The 25305-nt window shown below is 34.6% G+C and overlaps 2 protein-coding genes across 2 annotated transcripts in view; one reads left to right on the top strand and one right to left on the bottom strand.

Annotated features, from left to right (window-relative positions):
• Nucleotides 1-25305, top strand: part of PGM2L1 (phosphoglucomutase 2 like 1) — a 68472-nt gene that overhangs the window by 23783 nt on the left and 19384 nt on the right. Inside the window, exons 2-4 of the mRNA XM_059929471.1 lie at nt 15931-16098; nt 22414-22520; nt 23236-23320. Of these exons, the coding sequence (XP_059785454.1) occupies nt 15931-16098; nt 22414-22520; nt 23236-23320 (360 nt within the window). The remainder of the gene's footprint in view (nt 1-15930; nt 16099-22413; nt 22521-23235; nt 23321-25305) is intronic.
• Nucleotides 19065-20354, bottom strand: LOC132369790 (short/branched chain specific acyl-CoA dehydrogenase, mitochondrial-like). Its single transcript, XM_059929469.1, is given in 2 exon segments — nt 19065-20216; nt 20219-20354. Coding segments are annotated over 2 exon segments (1272 nt in total). The 5' UTR covers nt 20343-20354; the 3' UTR covers nt 19065-19068.

The following is a 25305-nucleotide window of genomic DNA, read 5'->3' on the forward strand; positions in this document are numbered from 1 at the left end:
TTCTGAGAAATGCAGTCAGACCATAATTGTAGCATGAGTTTGGAAGCATATGAAAATTGGACTTTATTAAAAAAGAAATAAAACCCGTCTTATTGTTTCCTTCATTGATAGTTTTCATGCTGATGGGAGTTTCTTCTGATTGTTAGTATTTTCACCACTCCAAAATACGTATTAAACATCAGGCCATGAATCTTTTTCTGGTACAAATTAAATTAAGTATAGAATTACAGAATCTCAGTTGACAGGGACCTAGATGTCATCTTGTTTAAGCTCCTACTCAGAATTTAAATGTCTAAAGTATCCCTAATAGAAAACTTCAGTGTCAGAATATCCCTGATATAGTAGACTCTTGTCTTACTTGGGAGTTAGAGTCTAAAGTCAATAAATAAAAATTTCATAAAGTAAAAAATTACACTTGGAAAATCTTAAATTGCCTATGAACTACAGAATATGTGACTTCAGATATCTATCTTGGTACAGTTAACATTACTGTATAATAATGTATATAGTAATTCACCATATATAATGGAGCACATGCACAAAATGTAATCTTTAGCAGTGCTTTGGGAGGTAGGGCTAAGTACATATAGTTGAATATGTGTAAGTTAAATGTATATAAAACTATACTATGTAGAACAGTATTGTATAGTAGAAGGACTTCTAGTTCTAGTAATGACAGATGAGGTAGTTTGGACAACTTTCCTCTAACAGCTAGAAAAGATAGACAAATATAGATTTATAGGTGTTTTAGCATTTAGGGCCACCTTTGACCTGTACTCATTTTCTGATCCAGGATGGGCAGCCAAGAGGTTTAGCAGTCTTTCTGTTAGCCTTGCTAGGATAGAGGGACAAATATTGGAATTTAGGGCCTACCATAGGTAGGAACCCTGAAAATACTTCCACTTGAATACTGGTGAATACTGTGAATACTTCCCTGTGAATACTGGTGAACTTGAACTAAGCATCCTGCACACAGACTGCATCCAGCTCTGAGTCATTTGGAGCCTGAAAAGTGAATTAAAGTAAACCCGGATTACTAGTGTCTTCAGGTGCCTGGAAGAAGCAAAAAAAAAAAAAATATTCCCTAGAGGAAAGCACCTTCATCCCAGGTTTCAAATTATTCCTACTAATAATGTTTCAAATATAATATTCAATACAGAGTCAAAGATAACCAGACACGCAAGGAAACAAGTCAACATGAACAAGAACCTGAAGAACCAACAGATAATAGAAACTCCTGAAGGGGCTCTTTATACTACAGTTATCAAATGCAGACTTTAGTATTATTTTTTTTAATATTTATTTATTTATTTGGTTGCTCCAGGTCTTAGTTGCAGCACACGGGATCTTCATTGCCACGTGTGAGATCTTTGTTGCGGCGTGCAGGATCTTTAGTTGCAGCATGCAGGCTCTTAGTTGTGGCATGCAGGATCTAGTTCCCTGACCAGGGCTCGAACCGGGCCCCCTGCACTGGGAGAATGGAGTCTTAACCACTGGACCACGAGGGAAGTCCCAAATGCAGACTTTAAAATAACTATGCTTGTCAACTTCCCAATTAAAAATTGGGCAGAGAAATGAAAATGATACAAGAAAGACATAGTAGATTTTAATAGAAATTATGGATCTGAAAAAGTGCAATAACCAAAATCAAGAATTCAGTGAATGAATTTATAACATTTCAAACAGAATTGAAGAGAGAATTAGTAAACTAGAAGATAGGTCATAGAAAATATTCAGAATTCAGAAGGATGGAGTGACAAAAGGATGAAGAGGAAAATAAAGAAGAAGGCATAAGACATAAGATGATACAGTGAAAAAGTTCCAACATACATTTAATTGAAATCTCTTAAGGAGAGGAAAGAAAATGAACTAGAAACAACATTTGAAGAGACAACAGCTGTGAAATTTCCTAAACTGGTGAATGACATCAATCCACAGGTAAAAGAGTTTGGGGTTAATTTGTACTTTCTAAACTTTTCTCCCTGATTATATCATCCTTCCATATAAGGAAATAAAGGAATAAAAAGTTTAATGACCATTAATAAAAAACAGTATGGGGCTTCCCTGGTGGCGCAGTGGTTGAGAGTCTGCCTGCCAATGCAGGGGACGCGGGTTCGAGCCCTGGTCTGGGAGGATCCCGCGTGCCGCGGAGCAGCTGGGCCCGTGAGCCACAATTGCTGGGCCTGCGCATCTGGAGCCTGTGCTCCGCAACAAGAGAGGCCGCGACAGTGAGAGGCCAGTGCACCGCGATGAGGAGTGGCCCCCGCTTGCCACAGCTGGAGAGAGCCCTCGCACGGAAATGAAGACCCAGCACAGCCATAAATAAATAAATTAAAAAAAAAAAAAAAAAAAACAGTCTGTTTCCTTTTAGTTTTATTTTTCTGTGCATTTGTATGTATCCATTTTATAAATTTGAAATCATATTGCACATATGGTGTATATACTTTCCCCCTTAATATATCAAGAATTTTTTCCCATATCATAGAATTCTAAAGTTATTTTTAATATATTATTCTAGTGTACTATTACATCATACTTTTTATTTAACTGGTTTTCTATTGGATATGTAGTTTGCTTATATATATTTTTTACTATTACAGACATAATACAATAACAAATTTTATATCTTCATGACTAAATTTTAACATGCATCTATGATTATTTCCTTGGAATAAGTTTCTAAAACTAGAATTGCTGGATCAAAGGCTATTAATATTTAAGTTATTTATAACATTGGCAAATTGTCATCTGAGATATTGTCTCAGTTTATACTCCCTCTATGATAGATTGTATTTTTCAAAGATGGCTGTACCCATATATATGATATATATACATATATATTATATCGCTATATATCATTTTTTGGTATCATATGCATTTATCTTTTTGGTATCGTATATACATATCCCATCTCACGTGCTATAACTTTGACGCACCTCAGTTGAAAGGTAGGATCTATATCTCCTCCCCTGACACCTGGGTAGACCTTTGTAACTGTCTCCAGAAATGCAGTACAGTGGAAGTGAAGCTTCCTGACTTCCAAGGCTAGTTCATAAAAGGTAATGTGGTTTCCACCTGGCTCTCTTGCTCTTGAGATACTTGCCCTTGGAACCATGTCACAGATAGTGTCCACTATAAGTATTCCTGTTGACAGCCCCAGCTAGCCCCATCCTGGCTGTGCCCTTTCTGAATTCATGACCCACAGAAACTGTGAGAGATAAATGATTATTGATTTAAGCCGCTAAGTTTGGAGTGGTTTGTTACCCCTGCCATAGTAATTTATATACCCTCCATTTCCAGCACTGGGCTTATAATTTTGAAAACTCTTAATAAAGTTTCTAAGTGAAAAATGGTAATTTTTTATTTCCTTGGTTACTAGGAAGAGGCTATTGGGTAGGGAAGTTAATAGTTGGCATGCTGGCTATAGATATCATTTCAAATTTAATAAATAAGTCTAATGCTGAACTCACTATCACTCTACCCTCAACTTGTTCCTCACCCTCTACCCTCCAATTTCTACTCATTTTTCACTTCAGATATTACTTCCTCCAGTTAGGTTTCCCTGACTCTGCTCTCTATCTTTCAATCCATTCTGGGTTAGAGACTTATCTTGTGTGCTCCTAGAGAACCCTATTACTTACTCCTATTTTAATATTTTTTATATTCAATGTGGTAATTACCCTTTTACTTATCTTTATGCCTCAGTAGATCTTGAGCTTTGTGAGAGCAAAGACAGTGTCTTCTTCCCTATAGTGTTTCCTGTGCCTAGCGCATAGTGTGTGCTTAATAAGTAGATATTTTTGATTAATTCAACAAATATTTGTTGAGTGCCTACTGGGTGCCAGGTTCTGTTCTCGGTACTGAAGATATGGTAATAATTAAAGTAATATTTTTGAGTGATCACGTGAAGTATATATTTGTGATTTAATTTAGCCTCAAAGAAAAACATGAAATTATTTTTCCAAAGGCCTTTATCTTAAAAAATATATCCACTTAATTAGAAAATTCATTTCAATTGGGGGTTCTTATGTTTGATTGCATGATAACTTAAACCTGTTCTGATATTTTCTTTCCCTAATATTTATGTTTCCTGAAAGAACATGGCTATTTTGTCACTATTAATGACTCATAGTCAACACATCTTCTGTGTACAAAGTACAGGTTAGGTACTGTGGGGAATACAAAGTTGTTTAAAATATGGTCACTACTATCAACTGAAGGTACCCCCACCCCCATTATGTAATTGATTACTCTTTTTAAGGAAATGCCCACTATCATCTGTTAACTTTTTTCCTAATACTTATTTTTGAGTGACATTGCACTTAGAGTTATAGGAAAACTATAGAATAGCAAAAATGTATAGTTATTTCCCTCAAAATATTTGCCAAATAAGGACTTTGATGAATGTTGCTTTAATGTATGAATGGCAAGAAGAATGCTTGGATAGGTAGGAGAAGGAGGAATGATAGGGGATGGAATTCAGTGTTTTGAAGAAGTATTATAATTGGGCGTCAAGAAGGCTCAACCTTATTTCCCATTGGGACACAAACACCACTTACTGTATTAGGGTACAGTCTAAGCTGTTATACCAAAGGCTATAAAATGTAATGGCTTAAAGCAGAGAGAAGATAATTTCTCTCATAACACTCAGAGATCAGTGGCAGTCCAGGGTTGGTATGGGATACCTGTGCCATCCTCAAAATGTGACTTCCACTATTGATCCAAGATGTCTTCAGCCCGTGGGAAGAGGAATAAGACTCAGGAGAGTGTACACTTAATCCTTTTCAGGGAAAGACCTGAAAGTGGAACATGTCATTCCCATTTTCATTCCATTGGCCAGAACTTAGTCACATGGTCACACCTAGCTATAAGGTAGACTGAAGTATAGCCCTTAGCTGGGCTGCCATGTATGTACCCAACTGTATGATTAAAGGAGAGAGAAATATTGGGAGACATCTAGCAGTTGGGTGCTATTACCAATCTGGGGTCCTCAGATTCCTGACTTATTATCAAACTTTTAAAACACTTTAGGAAACTTATGTATGTGTCTGTTTATAATCCAGTTAAAATTCTAAGTTTTTTTGCTTTTGATTGGAATTAGGAGTGTGTATGGTAGTACTCAAGATATACTCAGTTCTTAGAAATTGGCAATTGTCCTTGATTGAAAAAAATTTAATAAATTGATGTATTTTATTGGACAAAACAAAGTTCCAAGTATGAACTTCATTGGAGAAAAAGTTAAATAGAGAGCGACAAGGAGTTTGAACTGTTGACTAGATTCCAAAGTGAGTCTAACAATCAAAATGTTAGGGTTTGAAGAGATCTTTTCTTTCTTCTTCTTTTTCTTCTTTTTTTAAAAAAATGCACATAGAAAAGCTATATACTAGAATGAGATCTTTTCAGATTAAATTCCAGCCCCTAAATTGTACTGATGAGCCTCAGAGAGAAGTGACCTGTCCAAGGGCTCATAGTTTATTTGATAGAAGAGACTGAGTAAAGAACTCAAGTCTTCTATGTCTTAGTCTCTTAAAGAAACTAACAACATTATGGAAAGAGTAAGCCCAACCAGGATACTGCATAAGCCCTGAAGATACAAACATAGAAAGTGAAGTGATTTCTTTCAATCTACCATTAAAAAAAAAGTTTTGAGGAATATGCGAGTATTCCTCTCTGAATACTAATTTTATTAAACAAGTCAGGTTAACTGTGGTAACAAATACTCCAAAATTTGTTGGAGTATTTGTGAGGTAGGAGGTAGAGGAGAATTTTGCTTTGTGAATCATCTGTTCCATCTTGATGCTACATACTCCTGGAAGTCCTTGGAGCCCTCTCTCTTTCGTGGGTAGATGGGGAAATAGAGGATTGCGGGGATAAGGGAGTGTTTAATGGGCTAGGCCTGGAATGCCACACATCTCTTCTACTCAGATCCATTGACCAGAACTCCGTCGCATGATCTCAACTAGCTCTAAGGGAGGCTGGAAAATATATTCTAGTTGTGTGCCCAGGAAGAAGAGTGGAACATAGTAGACTAAGTAGACTGTGCTTTGTTAGAAAAAAAATCTGTAAGTTAAAAAAAAGACTTTATGTAATCTTAAGTTTTAAAATAAAATGATTAATGTTTTTATATTTCATACTAATATTGGCATAATCAATATTATACTTAAATGATAATGTATTTTATTATTTATTTATTTATTTGAATTTTTGAATTTTATTTTATTTATTTTTTTATACAGCAGGTTCTTATTAGTCATCCATTTTATACACATCAGTGTATACATGTCAATCCAAATCTCCCAATTCATCACACCATCACCCCCACCCCACCGCTTTCCCCACTTGGTGTCCATGTGTTTGTTCTCTACATCTGTGTCTTAATTTCCGCCCTACAAATTGGTTCATCTGTACCATTTTTCTAAGTTCCATATACATGTGCTAACATACGATATTTGTTTTTCTCTTTCTGACTTACTTCACTCTGTATGACAGTCTCTAGATTCATCCACGTCTCTACAAATGACTCAATTTTGTTTCTTTTTATGGCTGAGTAATATTCCATTGTATGTATGTACCACATCTTCTTTATCCATTCGTTTGTCGATGGGCATTTATGTTGCTTCCATGACCTGGCTATTGTAAATAGTGCTGCAATGAACATTGGGGTGCATGTGTCTTTTTGAATTATGGTTTTCTCTGGGTATATGCCCAGCAGTGGGATTGCTTGGTCATATGGTATTCTATTTTTAGTTTTCTAAGGAACCTCCATACTGTTCTCCATAGTAGCTGTATCAATTTACATTCCTACCAACAGTACAAGAGGGTTCCCTTTTCTCCACACCCTCTCCAGCATTTGTTGTTTGTAGATTTTCTGATGATGCCCATTCTACCTGGTGTGAGGTGATACCTCATTGTAGTTTTGATTTGCATTTCTCTAAAAACTAGTGTAGTGATGTTGAGCAGTTTTTCATATGCTTCTTGGCCACCTGTATGTCTTCTTTGCAGAAATGTCTATTTAGGTCTTCTGCCCATTTTTGGATTGGGTTGTTTGTTTTTTTAATATTGAGCTGCATGAGATCTTTTCTTTCTTCTTCTTTTTCTTCTTTTTTTAAAAAAATGCACATAGAAAAGCTATATACTAGAATGAGATCTTTTCAGATTAAATTCCAACCCAAATTTATATATTTTGGAGATTAATCCTTTGTCCGCTGATCGTTTGCAAATATTTTCTCCCATTCTGAGGGTTGTCTTTTCGTCTTGTTTGTAGTTTCCTTTGCTGTGCAAAAGCTTTAAGTTTCATTAGGTCCCATTTGTTTATTTTTGTTTTTATTTCCATTACTCTAGGAGGTGGATCAAAAAAGATCTTGCTGTGATTTATGTCAAAGAGTGTTCTTCCTATGTTTTCCTATAAGAGTTTTATAGTGTCCGGTCTTACATTTAGGTCTCGAATCCATTTTGAGTTTATTTTTGTGTATGGTGTTAGGGAGTGTTCTAATTTCATTCTTTTACATGTAGCTGTCCAGTTTTCCCAGCACCACTTATTGAAGAGGCTGTCTTTTCTCCATTGTATAACCTTGCCTCCTTTGTCATAGATTAGTTGACCATAGGTGCATGGGTTTATCTCTGGGCTTTCTATCTTGTTCCATTGATCTGTATTTCTGTTTTTGTGCCAGTACCATATTGTCTTGATGACTGTAGCTTTGTAGTATAGGCTGAAGTCAGGGAGTCTGATTCCTCCAGCTCTGCTTTTTTCCCTCAAGACTGCTTTGGCTATTCGGAGTCTTTTGTGTCTCCATACAAAATTTTAAGATTTTTTGTTCTAGTTCTGTAAAAAATGCCATTGGTAATTTGATAGGGATTGCATTGAATCTGTAGATTGCTTTGGGTAGTATAGTCATTTTCACAATGTTGATTCTTCCAATCCAAGAACATGGTATATCTCTCCATCTGTTGGTATCAATTTTAATTTCCTTCATCAGTGTCTTATAGTTTTCTGCATACAGGTCTTTTGTCTCCCTAAGTAGGTTTATTCCTAGGTATTTTATTCTTTTTGTTGCAATGGTAAATGGGAGTGTTTCCTTAATTTCTCTTTCAGATTTTTCATCATTCGTGTATAGGAATGCAAGAGATTTCTGTGCATTAATTTTGTATCCTGCAACTTTACCAAATTCATTGATTAGCTCTGGTAGTTTTCTGCTGGCATGTTTAGTATTCTCTATGTATAGTATCATGTCATCTGCAAACAGTGACAGTTTTACTTCTTCTTTTCCAATTTGTATTCCTTTTATTTCTTTTTCTTCTCTGATTGCCGTGGCTAGGACTTCCAAAACTATGTTGAATAATAGTGGTGAGAATGGACATCCTTGTCTTGTTCCTGATCTTAGAGGAAATGCTTTCAGTTTTTCACCATTGAGAATGATGTTTGCTGTGGGTTTGTTGTATATGGTCTTTATTATGTTGAGGTAGGTTCCCTCTATGCCCACTTTCTGGAGAGTTTTTATCATAAACGGGTGTTGAATTTTGTCAAAAGCTTTTTCTGCATCTATTGAGATGATCATATGGTTTTTATTCTTCAGTTTGTTAATATGGTGTATCACACTGATTGATTTGCGTATATTGAAGAATCCTTGCATCCCTGGGATAAATCCCACTTGATCATGGTGTATGATCCTTTTAACGTGTTGTTGGATTCTGTTTGCTAGTATTTTGTTGAGGATTTTTGCATTTATATTCATCAGTGATATTGTTCTGTAATTTTCTTTTTTTGTAGTATCTTTGTCTGGTTTTGGTATCAGGGTGATGGTGGGCTCATAGAATGAGTTTGGGAGTGTTCCTTCCTCTGCAATTTTTTGGAAGAGTTTGAGAAGGATGGGTGTTAGCTCCTCTCTAAATGTTTGATAGAATTCACCTGTGAAGCCATCTGGTCCTGGACTTTTGTTTGTTGGAAGATTTTTAATCACAGTTTCAATTTCATTACTTGTGATTGGTCTGTTCATATTTTCTATTTCTTCCTGGTTCAGTCTTGGAAGGTTATACCTTTCTAAGAATTTGTCCATTTCTTCCAGGTTGTCCATTTTATTGGCATAGGGTTGCTTGTAGTAGTCTCTTAGGATGCTTTGTATTTCTGTGGTGTCTGTGGTAACTTCTCCTTTCTCATTTCTAATTTTATTGATTTGAGTCCTCTCCCTCTTTTTCTTGATGAGTCTGGCTAATGGTTTATCAATTTTGTTTATCTTCTCAAAGAACCAGCTTTTAGTTTTATTGATCTTTGCTATTGTTTTCTTTGTTTCTATTGCATTTATTTCTGCTCTGATCTTTATGATTTCTTTCCTTCTGCTAACTTTGGGTTTTGTTTGTTCTTCTTTTTCTAGCTCCTTTAGGTGTAAGGTTAGATTGTTTATTTGAGATTTTTCTTGTCTCTTGAGGTAGGCTTGTATAGCTATAAACTTCCCTCTTAGAACTGCTTTTGCTGCATCCCATAGGTTTTGGGTCGTCGTGTTTTCATTGTCATTCGTCTCTAGGTATTTTTTGATTTCCTCTTTGATTTCTTCAGTGATCTCTTGGTTATTTAGTAACGTATTGTTTAGCCTCCATGTGTTTGTGTTTTTTACGTTTTTTTCCCTGTAACTGATTTCTAATCTCATAGCGTTGTGGTCAGAAAAGATGCTTGATATGATTTCAATGTTCTTAAATTTACTGAGGCTTGATTTGTGACCCAAGATGTGATCTATCCTGGAGAATGTTCCATGCGCACTTGAGAAGAAAGTGTAATCTGTTTTTGGATGGTATGTCCTATAAATATCAATTAAGTCTATCTGGTCTATTGTGTCATTTAAAGCTTCTGTTTCCTTATTAATTTTCTGTTTGGATGATCTGTCCATTGGTGTAAGTGAGGTGTTAAAGTCCCTCACTATTATTGTGTTACTGTTGATTTCCTCTTTTTTAGCAGTTAGCAGTTGCCTTATGTATTGAGGTGCTCCTATGTTGGGTGCATATATATTTATAATTGTTATATCTTCTTCTTGGATTGATCCCTTGATCATTATGTAGTGTCCTTCCTTGTCTCTTGTAACATTCTTTATTTTAAAGTCTATTTTATCTGATATGAGTATTGCTACTCCAGCTTTCTTTTGATTTCCATTTGCATGGAATATCTTTTTCCATCCCCTCACTTTCAGTCTGTATGTGTCCCTAGGTCTGAAATGGGTCTCTTGTAGACAGCATATATATGGGTCTTGTTTTTGTATCCATTCAGCGAGCCTGTGTCTTTTGGTTGGAACATTTAATCCATTCACATTTAAGGTAATTATTGATAAGTATGTTCCTATGACCATTTTCTTAATAGTTTTGGGTTTGTTTTTGTAGGTGCTTTTCTTCTCCTGTATTTCCCACTTAGAGAAGTTCCTTTAGCATTTGTTGGAGAGCTGGTTTGGTGGTGCTGAATTCTCTTAGCTTTTGCTTGTCTGTAAAGCTTTTGATTTCCCCATTGAATCTGAATGAGATCCTTGCCGGGGAGAGTAATCTTGGTTGTAGGTTCTTCCCTTTCATCACCTTAAGTATATCATGCCACTCCCTTCTGGCTTGTAGAGTTACTGCTGCGAAATCAGCTGTTAACCTTATGGGAGTTCCCTTGTATGTTATTTGTCGTTTTTCCCTTGCTGCTTTCAATAATTTTTCTTTCTGTTTAATTTTTTCCAGTTTGATTACTATGTGTCTCGGCGTGTTTCTCCTTGGGTTTATCCTGTATGGGACTCTCTGTGCTTCCTGGACTTGGGTAGCTATTTCCTTTCCCATGTTAGGGAAGTTTTCGACTATAATCTCTTCAAATATTTTCTCGGGTCCTTTCTCTCTCTATTCTTCTGGGACCCCTATAATGCGAATGTTGTTGCGTTTAATGTTGTCCCAGAAGTCTCTTAGGCTGTCTTCATTTCTTTTCATTCTTTTTCTTTATTCTGTTCTGCAGCAGTGAATTCCACCATTCTGTCTTCCAGGTCACTTATGCGTTCTTCTGCCTCAGTTATTCTGCTATTGATTCCTTCTAGTGTAGTTTTCATTTCAGTTATTGTATTGTTCATCTCTGTTTGTTTGTTCTTTAATTCTTCTAGGTCTTTGTTAAACATTTCTTGCATATTCTCGATCTTTGCCTCCATTCTTTTTCCACAGTCCTGGATCATCTTCACTATCATTATTCTGAATTCTTTTTCTGCAAGGTTGCCTATCTCCACTTCATTTAGTTGTTTTTCTGGGGTTTTATCTTGTTCCTTCATCTGGTACATAGCCCTCTGCCTTTTCATCTTGTCTATCTTTCTGTGAATGTGGTTTTTGTTCCACAGGCTGCAGGATTGTAGTTCTTCTTGCTTCTGCTGTCTGCCCTCAATGCATTTTATTTTAAAGCTTATTTTCTACTTTTGGAGTAGTTAGCATCTTTATTTCCTGGATATGATTTTTATATTCACTCAGTGATTATTATTCAAATTTTATTAAACCAATTATTATTAAGTAAATCTCACTTTATATGACAAGTATAATCATTCAAGTGTTTTATCTAAGCCAATTTACCATATGCTAATTTCTACAATTTTTTTTAAGTTGGAGAAATTAAATTTAGAATTACACCAAAATCCTTTTAAAGGGAAAAAAATTGTTGGTTTAAAAAGAGTGTATTTTGGACTCAGGAAGCATCTGGTTTGGAAAACATGTTCTGCTTCAGGACTCTAGACTTGGATCTCCAAGCTGGCTGACCCTCAGAAGTAAATGTCAGTTGCATTTACCCTTCAGATTTTCAGATTGCAGTTTCCTATTTTAACTTCTGTCTAGAAATAAACTTAAATTTTTTTCTCTGTAGTTAATATAAAACTGATATTTATTGTTTAGACATCCATCTCTGTCAGAAGCATTTAAAAGTGTTACAGATTTGTAATTTTAGGTATATTTGAGTTACTAAAAAATCAATTTTATATGTTGTCTCCTCTTTGGATGTTTAACAATATTAAGATTTGGAATTGTTAATATATGTTCTTTTAGATCTGTTCTCATCTTCTAAACAATGAGATTCATATTTTAGATTGCTTTTAAGCTGTTAGGTTTAGTAGTAGAATATTAATAGAGATTCAAACTGTATAAGAATTATAAAAATTCTAGGTTTATAAAAGTAGTAGGAAAGAAGATTTACAGGTGAATTCCTCCTTGGCAAACTTGATTTGTTTTATTTAATGACGATTACATACTTTTTTATATACTTTTATACACATTTATATTTGTTATGCATAAATAATACAGAAGCCCCCTAATTATTAACAGAATAGGTTCAGAAAAGCTTGGGTGAGTCCAAAATGAGCCTTCATAAGTAAACGCTAATACTTTCATTTCATGGCAGGCAGAGTTGGTGTGATTTTGGGCTGATGTGAGCTTTCTTCACAGTTATGAAAGTCTATAAGAATTTAAGTTTTTTAGAAGAGGCACTTCTATATACTTAAAGTGTTGCCTTTTTTGTAAATCAATTCTTTCATGTTTTCTTTGAATTTGGGTCTTATGGACCTACAATATGGAAAACAAAAAACAAAAAAACTCCACACAGTATTATGTAAGAAGACACTTTCTTGTCTTCATTTCAGCCATATAAAGTTGCAGCAATCCATATGATTAGAACCAAAGGAAAATTTTTGGTATACAGGTAAAATTTGAAAATAATGCATGGCTTTAATTCTGTATTCTTTAGCTTACTGATTCATACCAAACAACCAGCTTCATTTCTGATGAAGTATAGAACATGCTAGTAGTTGCTAAAATGTCTTTGGATTTTCTTCAGGGTTACTTTTTTAGGGTACTAAAATTATTAGGATTCTAAAATATGCTAGTTAAGAGCAAATTTAGTTCAGATTGGATACCTTTACTTTCTAAATAATTAATTTTAATTTTATAGTAGGTCAATAAGTACATTTCTAAAAAGTATGTAAATCAACTTTCCTACTGACTTACATTTTAATTTTAGAGGTGCTTTTTTTTTTTTTTAACAGTTGAACAATTTTCTTCTTTTTTTGCTGATAAGGCTTCTCCTACTCTCAAGTAATGAGTGAATTGTAAATAAGCGTGCACATTTAGAAAGAAAACAATAATTTGTATTTGAGAAAGCGCTAATATGTTTTATAGATTCGGATCTTCTTAACAGCTTTCTGTGGGTAGGAAAAAGAGAGTGGTTTGTGAGGTAAAAAGTATTCATGTAGATACACAAGTAGTAGTTTTTCTCAGCCACCATGGATAGCTATATAATTTTTACCATAAAATAAGTAATACATACATAAAATAGCCCATCAGAACCAAGACTGTACAATAAAAATAATCCTTTCTACCTCAGCATTTGCCCCTGATTTTCCCATCATAGATAATCACTATTTGTAGTGTATTATATTTGCATGGAGTATTTCTAGAATTATACATAAGTATACATATACATCTTTTTATACAAATTTAAACACCTTATATACTCTTCTGCTTTGCCTTCCTTTTCATGTAATATATCTTAGTTCCTTGTAGAAATAGTATTTTTAAAATAATTTTGTAATTCTTGAGAATCTTCATATTTTATAGTTTTTAAAAATCATGGTTATTTGAAGATTTTAACAACAAAATACAAATGTAATTTCATCATCCAAATGGAAAATATATGATAATTATGGCTACATAGGTAGACTTTTAATTACATTTTTAAATGTTTGTAACATCAACATCTAATTTAATGTCTAGCTATGAAATAGTAGAGAAATCTGACTTTAAAGTAGATTTCAAATAACTGTCACCTCGTCATTTAGCTCTTTTTACCATAAAGATTTGCTTATTTCTAATGCATCATGATTCTTTACCCATTTTTATTTTTCTCCAATTTACAGGCTTTTTCAGAACCAGGAATTAGGTTAGAACTGGTTGTGATGTATAACAGAAAATAGAATTTTTAGGCCCTACTCTAGTAGCTGTGCAATAAATATTAGGAAGTATACTCAGTAACCTAATAGCATTCATGTCTGGTGGATCATTTTTATATTTATACAGCTGTAATAAAAAGGAATATTTTTTGCTTTGTAGCCGGAGTTAAATTATTATTAGAAGCATTATTAACCTGCCCTACATAATTATTTTGTTTATAGTGAGATGGTATAGGCTTTAGAGCCAGACCAACCTGGATTCAAATCCTGTCTAGACTTCCAGTATTAGCTCAGTGTTACGAGGCTCCTTCTCTAAACCTTAGTCTCTTCATCAATACAATGGTAATAATACTACTACCAGTAAGATACTGCAGTGAATATTCTTGTATGAATGAACCTTGTTCATGTGAAGGTATTACTGTGGACAGAGAAATCTATGGGCCAAAAGGCATATGCAGTTTAAATATTGATAATTGCTGCAAAATCACTCTAAAAAGACTATCCCAATTTCAATGCCACTAACTGTATGACACTGCCTTGTACCCTCTATAGTACTGAAGTTTTTCAGTCTTTCAATTTTTGTCTTTCTTATAACCTATTTTTAAATGTTAACTCTTTTCAAGTCTCTGACCTCTGTATCAAATCTAGCGATATCTTAGACATTAGAATAATATATAGTACCCCAGATAATCTTATTGTTTAGATTTTTCTCTTAATAGCTATTCATATTTTAATGTAGGCTCTATATTTGTTGGTTTGTGCCATTTATGAAATAGAGACTCCTTGAGTCAAGGCGCTCTCTCTCTCTATATATATATGTGTGTGTGTGTGTGTGTGTGTGTGTATATATATATATATATATATATATATATATATATATATATATGTATGTATACACATTTTTTTTAACATCTATCTAGTTTAAGCAGATCACAATTTCAATTGATCAAAATTTCCTTGGCTTCTCATTACTTTGTGACATGTCCTCTGGTTACTTTAATTTCCACTATCCCCAGAATACCTTTTTGTTTAAATTATATATTAATATGATTTTATTTCTTTACAAGTACAAATATACTCTAATATTTAGCATCTTTCAAGTGCCTTGGTTTATCTTTCTGAATATTCATTGTCATTATGTGACTGTAGATGTAGACAATCTATGCAGTTAGTATGGACTAAATCCATATTATGTATGGTATGGAAGAGAGAAGTTATGCTTTACCTTATTTTCTTATTATTTGACTCTTTCTCCTAAAAAGAAAATACTGGAAAATTCCATTTAAGTTTTATTCTTATTGTAATTGCATTTCTATTCAAAACTTGCTACTCATTTGTGAAGCTCTGTTTTCAGTTATAGGCACGCTGAGCTTTATGAAAATAAGTTGAAGTATGTGCTAATGAAATACGAACCCTAAAATAAAGATGTTGGCATGTCTTGCTTCACAAGCCAGATTTGGACTGAATTTTCATTCTCACTCTTAACCAAGTCCACATTTAACACTTAAGACCTTTTCATGGTCAACTTTTGCTGTAGATAAATTGAACGGTTTTCTGTGACTTTAAAGAGCAGTAAGGCTTATCTGGCCATTTTGAATTACAGATGTTTAGGAATTATTTAGTAGGCATGTTTTGATGGCATTTATCTAATAGCTTCCATATTTCTTTTAAAACTTAACATAGACTTTAATTGATATCATTTTTGACTAAGAGGTTTATTTTGGATCCATAGCTCTTGTCAATTTGTTAAAAAAATTCTTGAATATATTATTTTAAAAATATGACAATTAGAGATATGTAAATCACACTCAATAGGGTCTGGCCTCTTTGGGGACTCAATAAATGGCAGGTGTTTTTTTATTATACATACTAATAATAATAAGTAGCACTGTGGAATTTATAGTCAACGTAGAACCTTGTTATGTATGAATAATACTTATTGCTTCCTCAGAAGGGCTTCATATTAGGACTCTACTTGTGATCCTGATTTACTTTTAAAACATCTTTTTTATAGAATCCCAAAACAAAAGAGCAAATTGAAAATCTGTTAAGGAATGGGATGAACAAGGAGCTGCGAGATAGACTTTGTTGCCGAATGACTTTTGGGACTGCAGGACTTCGTTCTGCTATGGGGGCAGGATTTTGCTATATTAATGATCTTACAGTAATACAATCAACACAGGTAAGTATTATAAATTATAATATGTGTACTTTTATCACTCTATTTTTTTGCTTTATAAATTAGTTTCTTTTCTTAAAAAAAAAAGAACAAAAACAAAAAAAGCTTTATATCCAGCAAGATACTCTCTTGTAAATAAAAAATGTAGGATAAATTCTGACCTTTGGTCTTGCACAAGACTGATCTTAGAGGTCATTTATGTATCTTTAGAGTCACAGACTGACTTTTTTTTTTTTTTTCCAGTTAGTGCTTTATTTTTTCATTCTCCGTAGAATACTGATTTTGTAACACTGATTACAGTCTGATACGTACCATTACAACAAAAGTTTCACTTTATGAAAGATCAGCAAAAATACATCAGCAAGAATATAACTAGTGCATTTACTAAAACACATCATAATCATAAAACCAAGTGATCACACACAATAATCTTTACATTTGGCATACCAGCTACATCCTAGGAGAGCCAGTGTGTTTGGCAGGTGATTAATATATGTAATAACGACACTGATCAATCTTAACACTTCTGAAATGTTAATTCTTTATCAGTTAAACCTAAAATAAATCAATAGAGTATTGAAACATAACAAGGATGAAATCCAAAATTTGTTGAACAGAGACAGTAGTAAACAGTAGGAAGAGCACTGAATTGGGATCTAGTACATTTGGATCCTTGTCTTATCTTTGGCCCTGGATGGATGACCTTGGGAAAGTATTCTGGGCTATATGAATCCTTCACTCTTAAAATGAGAGAGTTGGCTGGATGGTTCTCTAAACTCTTTCTAGATTTAGCTTTCCATAATTCTAAAAGCTTTGACACCAATTCATTTTAGTGTTGTAAAGTGAAATGTCTAACAATACTAACTTGGCAGTTGGGTTGAGTCCAGCTCTGCCACACAAATACAACTTGTTGCTTGTGTTCAAGTCTCTTCCTTCTGAGCCCCATGACAGCCCTATCCTCAAATTAACAAACAGTAATGACAGGCTTCAGGAGGTAAACAAGCTTGTCTTCCACCAGATACAAACTCAAGACCCCCAAAGTCATGGTTATTAAGAAAAGCTATAATGGAAGAACTATGGGGAAAACCCCCAACATCCTCTTTGATAAATGGTACAGTAACACCATTCACTAACAGAAGAAGGCAGGTACAGATATTAATTACAATACATAATTAATTTTCAACTGTTATTTGTGAACCTACACAAAAAATATACACACAATTAGAACTGTATCAATATGAACTATAAATTCAAGGTCTAGATGTACACGGGAGCCTCTCTCATGCTGCTAATCTGAAGGAGGCTTATTGTAGTTTCACGTGTTTGTAACTCTACAGGAGGAAGCTGGGATTCTTTTTACTAACGTTGGCTTCTATTCCGTTATCTGAAAAGTCCACCTCTCTCACATAATCACAGAAATTAAAGATGTCCAAGCCCCCCTTTAGGGCATTTCCTCCATCCCCCTACTTTCCTTATCAGATTACTGTCTTTTTGTTCTAAAACACTGAATGACTGGCTTCCATCAACCCTATCTGAAAATCAAGTAGAGTTTATCTCTTTTGATCTAAGGTCTAAATTTGTCTGTATTTCTTCCTAATATTTTAATGTAATTCCTATCTCAATTGTATTTACACAATTCTGAATATTTAACTGTGGTATCCATTATAGAAATTAACCCAATTCAATGAACATGAATGCGCAAAGCAAAATTACTTTGAAAATGTCAAGTTTTCTTAATAAATATTATCCTTTCATTAAAGTACTAAAGTGCTTCCCTTTTGACAGCAGTGATTACTTTAAGCAACTGTATGAGCCTTGAAACATTTTCCAACATCTCTAACCCATGCTCCCTTCCAGAAAATGTAAAACACTCACCCTTCACTGTCCTCCTCCCTCCTGAGGGGACTGAGGACCTGTACCCTACAAGGTCTCTTCTGATTGAGAATCCCTGATACTGAAGAAATGGCATCGCCAGCTGTATATTATGTTGAGCTTTGCCTTTCCATAATTTGACTGTAAAACAACAGATTTATTTTTGCCTTCCCAGAAATGTCCTTTTTTATATTACCAAATATGCTTTTTGAGCTCTACAGCTCCCTTCTATCCCTCATTCCTTACAAGATTTTAATACACTTCTTTATGGGGACAAGACATCTCCTCTTGAGAATCATTGAACCAAAATATAATTTCTGAATTACTATTCATGATAAAGCTCAATAACTAAGTTTGAGAAAACAGTATTCAATTTAAAGACAGAAAAAATGAATATTACAATATTGAGTATATTCTAATTATTAAACCAAATTATTTAAACTTCATACTTGAAAACTAACATAGAGACTTGTTTTTAAAATGATCTACTGAAACCGTAATGAAATGCACCTTTCATACTGGTCAATTATAGTAACAAATTATATTGCTTTCCTTTGTTGAAATGCTTTCTTCGATTATGTAAACTACAGAGTTATACTCTCATTTTCCACTCATTTTCAGATATTCAGAACTAAAACTTTTAGATTTTTCTAAATAAATTTTTATCAGTTGCTACCTAGTTTAGCAACTTAGAATCGAATCTATTTCTTCTATAGAATTGCCAACTATCACAAACGTCTCTCTGACTGATGCACAATGACAGGGATATAAAATACCCATGTCTGCAAGAAATACTTATATTGTCTTCATTTTTCCAAATTCTAATAGAGTGAAATTCTGTATACCCTGAAGCTAAAATGATAATGCATATAGAGTTTTAAAAATAGTTGTGGAGAAAATATGGATGCATTTCTTCCCAAAATTTAAAGATGATTTTCTGCGCCTAAGTTAAGCAGATTGGAAAGAGGAGACAGGAAAGGTCTACCTCCAGATCCAAGGTGAAGGACCTAAATAAGATCATTCAGTGCAGCCCCCAACAAGGCACAATAGTTTAAAATTTCACACCAGTGACACCAGGGAGGGGTTCCACTCCCATGGCTGTCAGTATTCTGAATCTATGCGCTTTGCAATGGTGTTCAACTGGATATTTGAAGTTCCTTCATATATTGTACCAATCTTCGCATCTCGGAAGTATTTTTCCACAGGGTAATTTTTGGTGTAGCCTACTCCTCCCATCCACTCGATACATTTGCCAGTTATTAGGCCCGCAATCTCTGATGCATAGTACTTGGCCATAGATGATTCTTTAATGAATGGCCTTCCAGCTTCTAAAAGCCTTGCAGCGTTGTATGTGAGTAATCTTGCAGCTTCTAGCTGGGTGGCCATGTGAGCCACTTGGTGTTGGAGCCCTTGAAAATCAAATATTGTTTTGCCACATTGTTCCCTTTCTTTAATATATGGAATAGTGTAGTCAAAACATCCTTGAGCCAGTCCCAGCATCTGTGCAGCAATTCCTATTCTACTTTCATTAAGACCCCCTATGGCGTACTTATGGCCATGTCCAATTTGTCCCAGGATATTGGCTTCTGGAACCTTGACATTTTCAAATGTTAATGGGCAGGTAGAAGAAGCTCTGATTCCCATTTTGTTCTCTGGTTTCCCTATATGAAGGCCCTCAGTATCACGATCTACCAAGAAGCAGGTAATTCCTTTATACCCAAGAGTAAGGTCTACTTTTGCCATCACCATGAAGAGCCCGGCATCCTTGGCGTTGCTAATCCACATCTTTGACCCGTTGATGACATAATAATTTCCCTTTTTATCAGCTTTGGTCTTCAAAGCAAATGAATCGCTACCTGCTCCAGCCTCTGAAAGGCAGAAACTTCCCATTTGTTCCGTAGCTAGCTTGGGCAAATAGATAGCCTTCTGTTCTTCTGTTCCGTATTTTCCAATTAGCCTGTTAATTACTGTGTTCTGGATGTCACACACCAGAGCCACAGATGCATCAACTTTGGCTAATTCCTCTATCACTAGGACAGAGGGAAAAAATGAAGCTCCTGTTCCTCCATATTTTGTGTCAATTTCAATACCCATCAACCCTTGTTGAAATAATCCTCGTATTACTGATTTTTCCATTTTTGAATTTTCATCCATTTTTGAAACCAAAGGAGCAATTTGTTCCTGGGCAAATTTTTTAACTGTGCTCTTTATCATCATCTCCTCATCTGTAAATGTTTGCAGAGGGGCATATTTGTTGTTTTGAGTCCAGCTTCTGACTGGGAAGATTTTAGGACATGAGGAGGATTTTTCCAGGAAGACAGGCAAATTGGGAAGTTTCTTCTTAGCAGCGCGCCCCAGCGCAGCAGCTGAACCATGGCTCCCTCCCTCTGTGCCCCAGGACAAGCGCTGTCCAGGATCTGGAAGCGGCTCTCCTGACTTTCTTATTGAGCTATTTTGGTTGCCATTGTCAACTTCTTGACAATGTTACTTTGCATTTGAAACCAGGAAATGGATATTGACATTTCCATTTAATACAAAGAAACAAATTTAGATAGAAAGAAGGTGATTGCTCATTTTGGCATATGGCCATTGATAAAGGTTAACCAGAGTATTTGGAAAATTTAGTGGAAAATATTTCCTTTTAACATGGTTTTCCATATATTTTGAGAGTTAAGACAGTGTTGATATGATACAATTTGTTTTATTTCTCCCCATTTTTATGCAACTTATTCTAGAAACAAATTACTTTCTTTCCAGTGAATCAACCTTAGTGTTTCAAGGAACTCCACTTTCGAGGCCAAAATGCATTTAGCATATACTAAAAATAGTTCTGAACTAGAGAATTGCTCAGTAGATATAATTCTAATCAATACTGCCAAACAGTAAATCACCTTTAACTTTATTCTATGGGAATTCTCTAAATCCAGGGGCTAATGCAGGGGATCAGGAACAAAGGATGACAAGATGACTGAATAGGTAGGATACTTGCCTCCTCCTGCCCCCATTCCCTTTCTTTTCTTGGTCCAGAAATGCTTCAGTTCCATCTTTTTTGTATGTTGGGTTTCCTTATAAGCTTTCATTTTAACTGAAGATTCCTTGACTTCAGAAAAAGAAGTGGAGGAGGTGTTTGAAAATCAATTTCTACAGAAGTGCAAATTTTTACAAGAGTTGAGATTCCATTATTTGAAGTGGAAAAGCCAGATGGAATCTAATTCTTAAACCCTAGTTTTTTTCAGAACCTATGTATAGAGGGATAAGAGAAGATGGATTTTTACATCAGAGAATGAGATTCTGTGAGGTTTTAGGGTAGTATCATCATTAGAAATAAATAAGTTGGTGAAACTAGTCAATTTGGGCTATATTGCATACATGCTTGGGCGCGCACACACACACAGTCACTCGTAGGGAGTAGGTTAGGAAGAATAATTATACTTGAAAGAACCATGAAAGAAAGGTCCAGAAGTCACTGGGGTCTCATTTGGTGCTGCCACATAGTTACTTAGCAGTCCCTGCCATATAGTAGGTCTTCAATAAATCAGTATAACATAGTTTTGGTTGAATGAATGGCTTTGGGTAAGTCATTAAATGGAGCTTCAATCTTATTTTGTTTCCTCTTTTTTGGAAGAAATGTTGAAAGACAGAGACACAAATAGAACTGGTATCTTCATTTCTTTCTTTTGGGGGTTGTTGTGAGGATTAAATGTGGCAACATCCGAGAAAGTAGTTTTAAAAGGACTGTAGCAATATGAAGTGTTATTTTTACAGACGAAAGTGTTTATTAAAGTTAGCAAATCATTCATAAGATAGTTAAATGGTGTTTTGGCTTATTATTGTGATATTTTCAATATTAAATACTTCATTTCATTTTTTTGTCACCCTTGACTGCAAATTTTCCTCGTTTATGAGATTTTCTTTCTGTGAGATTTTAAAACTAAAGAATGGGATCAGCCATCTTAAGAAATGTTCTAATGAAGGTTTATGTTGCTGATTTTAAATGTTTGTGTCATAAATTAGATCAAATCTTCTGGTTAGCTTCAATTTTATGATTTAGCAAGGCCTAACATGGTCAAAATTTTGTTCTCTAGAGCCTTAAGGCAAGAAACAATTTCTTTTGGCTCTTCTAACAATTTTTTTTTTTTTTAGCATTCTGACTCTCATGTCCCATCTTTTTTTCCCTAATGTTTTATGTATCGTATTGGATTTAAGTTACGTAATTGATATTTCTGTGATATTAAATGTGTCTGAAACTCCAGGAAATAGGTGTTTATCATCTCACATTCGAGGACTGAACATTGTTGTTCTCACATTGGTAAACATGGGCAAAAGGAGGAAGCCAGTTCCCTGAGAGCCAATAAGCTGCACACCACACATAAAAAGATTAGCCCTTAAGTCATCGTAAATGCAGGCATTAGTCAGGAACTAATTTTCTGTGTTTATCTGCTTCAGGGGATGTACAAATACCTTGAGAGATGTTTCTCAGACTTCAAGCAAAGAGGTTTTGTCGTTGGGTATGACACCCGGGGTCAAGTAACTAGCAGCTGCAGCAGCCAGAGGTACAGTGTTAATTGTTTCAGAGATTAAGCTGGATTGGAATAAAACCTTGAAAAAAATGTTATGCCCAGTTGTAGGATTTCTGAAACAGGAAGCTGTCCAAAAAAATGTGATCACGTGCTAATGTTTATTTTAGAGCTGAAATAGAAGCATTTCAAAGATAACCTTTGGTTTTTACAGAAAGGAGTAAATTTCTAGATGTTTAGAGTTAGTGTTTAGAATGACATAGACTATGTGATGATTTTAATATTTTGGCAGAGGCACTGGGTAGGAGGATTATGTAACTTGCATTCTCTCATTATAGTCCTATTTGATTAGTTTTAGGGTATTTTCACACATAGATAATCATGATATAGTGATACTTTTTCTTCACGGGGTAAATAGGCATATTGTGTTTATCAAAGTCTCTGGTTTCACTTTCTTCCATGTTTTTTGCCTTTTGCATGTTTTATTTCTTATTAAAAGAGCCATCAGAAGATGAATGAGAAAAAAGGAAGAAATTTAAATGTCAATTCTGTTCCTTGTTACTCCTTTTCAAAAAAATCTTATTTAACATTTTAAAGTTGGAGTATGAATCTTAAATAACTAGTGATTATAAGAATCGGTTGTATTATGCTACTGTGTATTCAGAATAATTGTAATACATGTATTTTATGGGAGGTTGGTTTTCAAAAAGTATGTAAAGCTAAGGACCAAGTGAAATCTCTTTTTTTTTAGGCTTGCTAAACTCACTGCTGCAGTCTTACTGGCCAAAGATGTTCCTGTGTACCTTTTTTCAAGATATGTTCCTACGCCTTTTGTAGTAAGTGTGTTGTATCACTGATTGTACAGAAAAGATTAAAAAGATTGCTCTTGAAAAGATTTCTTAAATCAAGCAGGATTTAAATCTTTGTCATGCATATAGTTCTGTATTAAGTGATATGAAGGACCTAAAGAAAACAAATTTTGCTTTGAATTTATTTTCATTCAACAAGCATGTGTCGAACCACCTAAGAATTTGATCTATAACAAGTTGACAAATCCACAGTCATGGCAGGATATTTTAATACTCTTCTTTCAGAAACTGATTTATCAGGCAGGCAAAAATTATTACAGATAGATTTAAACACACAATTAGCGTGCTTAATCGTGTGTGTGTGTGTCTGTGTGTAAACCCTGTATTCCGTGATGGTAGGATACTCATTCTTACCAAATAGGGTCACAAAGGAAATCTCACAGATACAAGAGAATTGCTTATTAAGCCATAGCCCTGGACCCCAATGCAATAAGATTTAAAATAAAGAAACCCACAAATTCCCATATGTTTGGAATTTTAAAAAGACATTTGTAAGTAATTTATGGATTAAGGAAGATATAATGAAGATTAGAAACTATAGCCATCCTTGCTTTGCATGGTAGTGCAGGACTGTAAAGATAACTGTGTAAGCTAAAACCATGCAAAGCAATGTTAGTTATCAATGGGGGAAATTATGATTGTTCTGTGACCTTAAAAATTTTTTTGTCAAAACCTTAAATATACCTTTTCTCTTGATTAAAAATGTACAGAGAAAAGAAAAAAGTAATAAACTAATATTTATTTGCTACTCTGTAATTTAAAACATTAGAAGTGGTAAAACACTGTAGTGTTTTATTTCTTTGTAATGCAATGTATCAAGACTGTGACCAGTGCTTGCTTCTTGTCATATAACTTAACAATATGAGCAAGCATCTTCTCTATGCCTTGCTGAATTATCACACTTCTTTCTAAGTCTGGATCAGCTTCCCACATTTTATCTTTTGTACTTTCTTTCTTTCTTTTTTTGGCTATGCTGTGCGGCTTGTGGGATCTTAGTTCCCCAACCAGGGATTGAACCCAGGCCCTCGGGAGTGAAAGTGTGGAGTCCTAACCACTGGACCATCAGGGAATTCCCTATCGTTTGTACTTTCAGTATCATAAAATGTCTCTGAGAATTCCTTTTTTTGCCAGTATCACTCCCTCTGGGACAGCTTCATCCCTTTCATCACAACCACATCCTTCATTTATAGCCATACATTCACCTTCACTAAGCTCATCTGGTTGCACATCTAGAGTCTCTTGAATGACAGCAGTGTCAATGTTCCCGGTTATTTCTTCTATAACTCCATTTATGGTCGATTCAAATGTCACTTCCACTGTTATCACTTTTGTTTCTTTGCTGCACTTTCATCTTTGTTGGCCGGTTCCTTCTTTCAGTTATCCATTTTTGCAAAATTGTCACATGGGTATATCACTGGGAGATGAGGCAACACAGCTACATGCTTTGCTGTCTGTGAGAGAGCTGACTAACAGATGCACAGTGACCAATCACTGACAGACTTGATGACATGATTGGTTACTAATCATGATGGATCTCTTATATACACAGTTATTTCAGACTGAAGAGCTAGCAGCCAGGTTTGTACTTGATGCAGTTACTCGCAGTATAGCATGGTAACTAAAATTTGAGCATGTTGTTGGGAGACTGGTATTATTTAACTAAAATATGGTATCAGAAATTCATGTATACTGGAACTTTACAAAGCAAGGACTGTCTGTATTTAAAACTAAGCAACAATGAAAACAATAAATAGCAAAAACTATGGGATATAGCTAAAGCCCTACTTAAAGGGAAATTTATAGTCTTAATGAATATATTAGGAAAACAATTTTTAAATAACGAGCTAAGACTTTAACTTAGTATGTTAGAACCAAAACAGAATAAATCCAAATAAAATAAAAGAAATAATAAAGATATGAGGAAAAATCAGTTAAATAGAAAACAAAGAAAA

The sequence above is a fragment of the Balaenoptera ricei genome, chromosome 8, assembly GCF_028023285.1.
Source record: "Balaenoptera ricei isolate mBalRic1 chromosome 8, mBalRic1.hap2, whole genome shotgun sequence".
Classification (NCBI taxonomy): domain Eukaryota; kingdom Metazoa; phylum Chordata; class Mammalia; order Artiodactyla; family Balaenopteridae; genus Balaenoptera; species Balaenoptera ricei.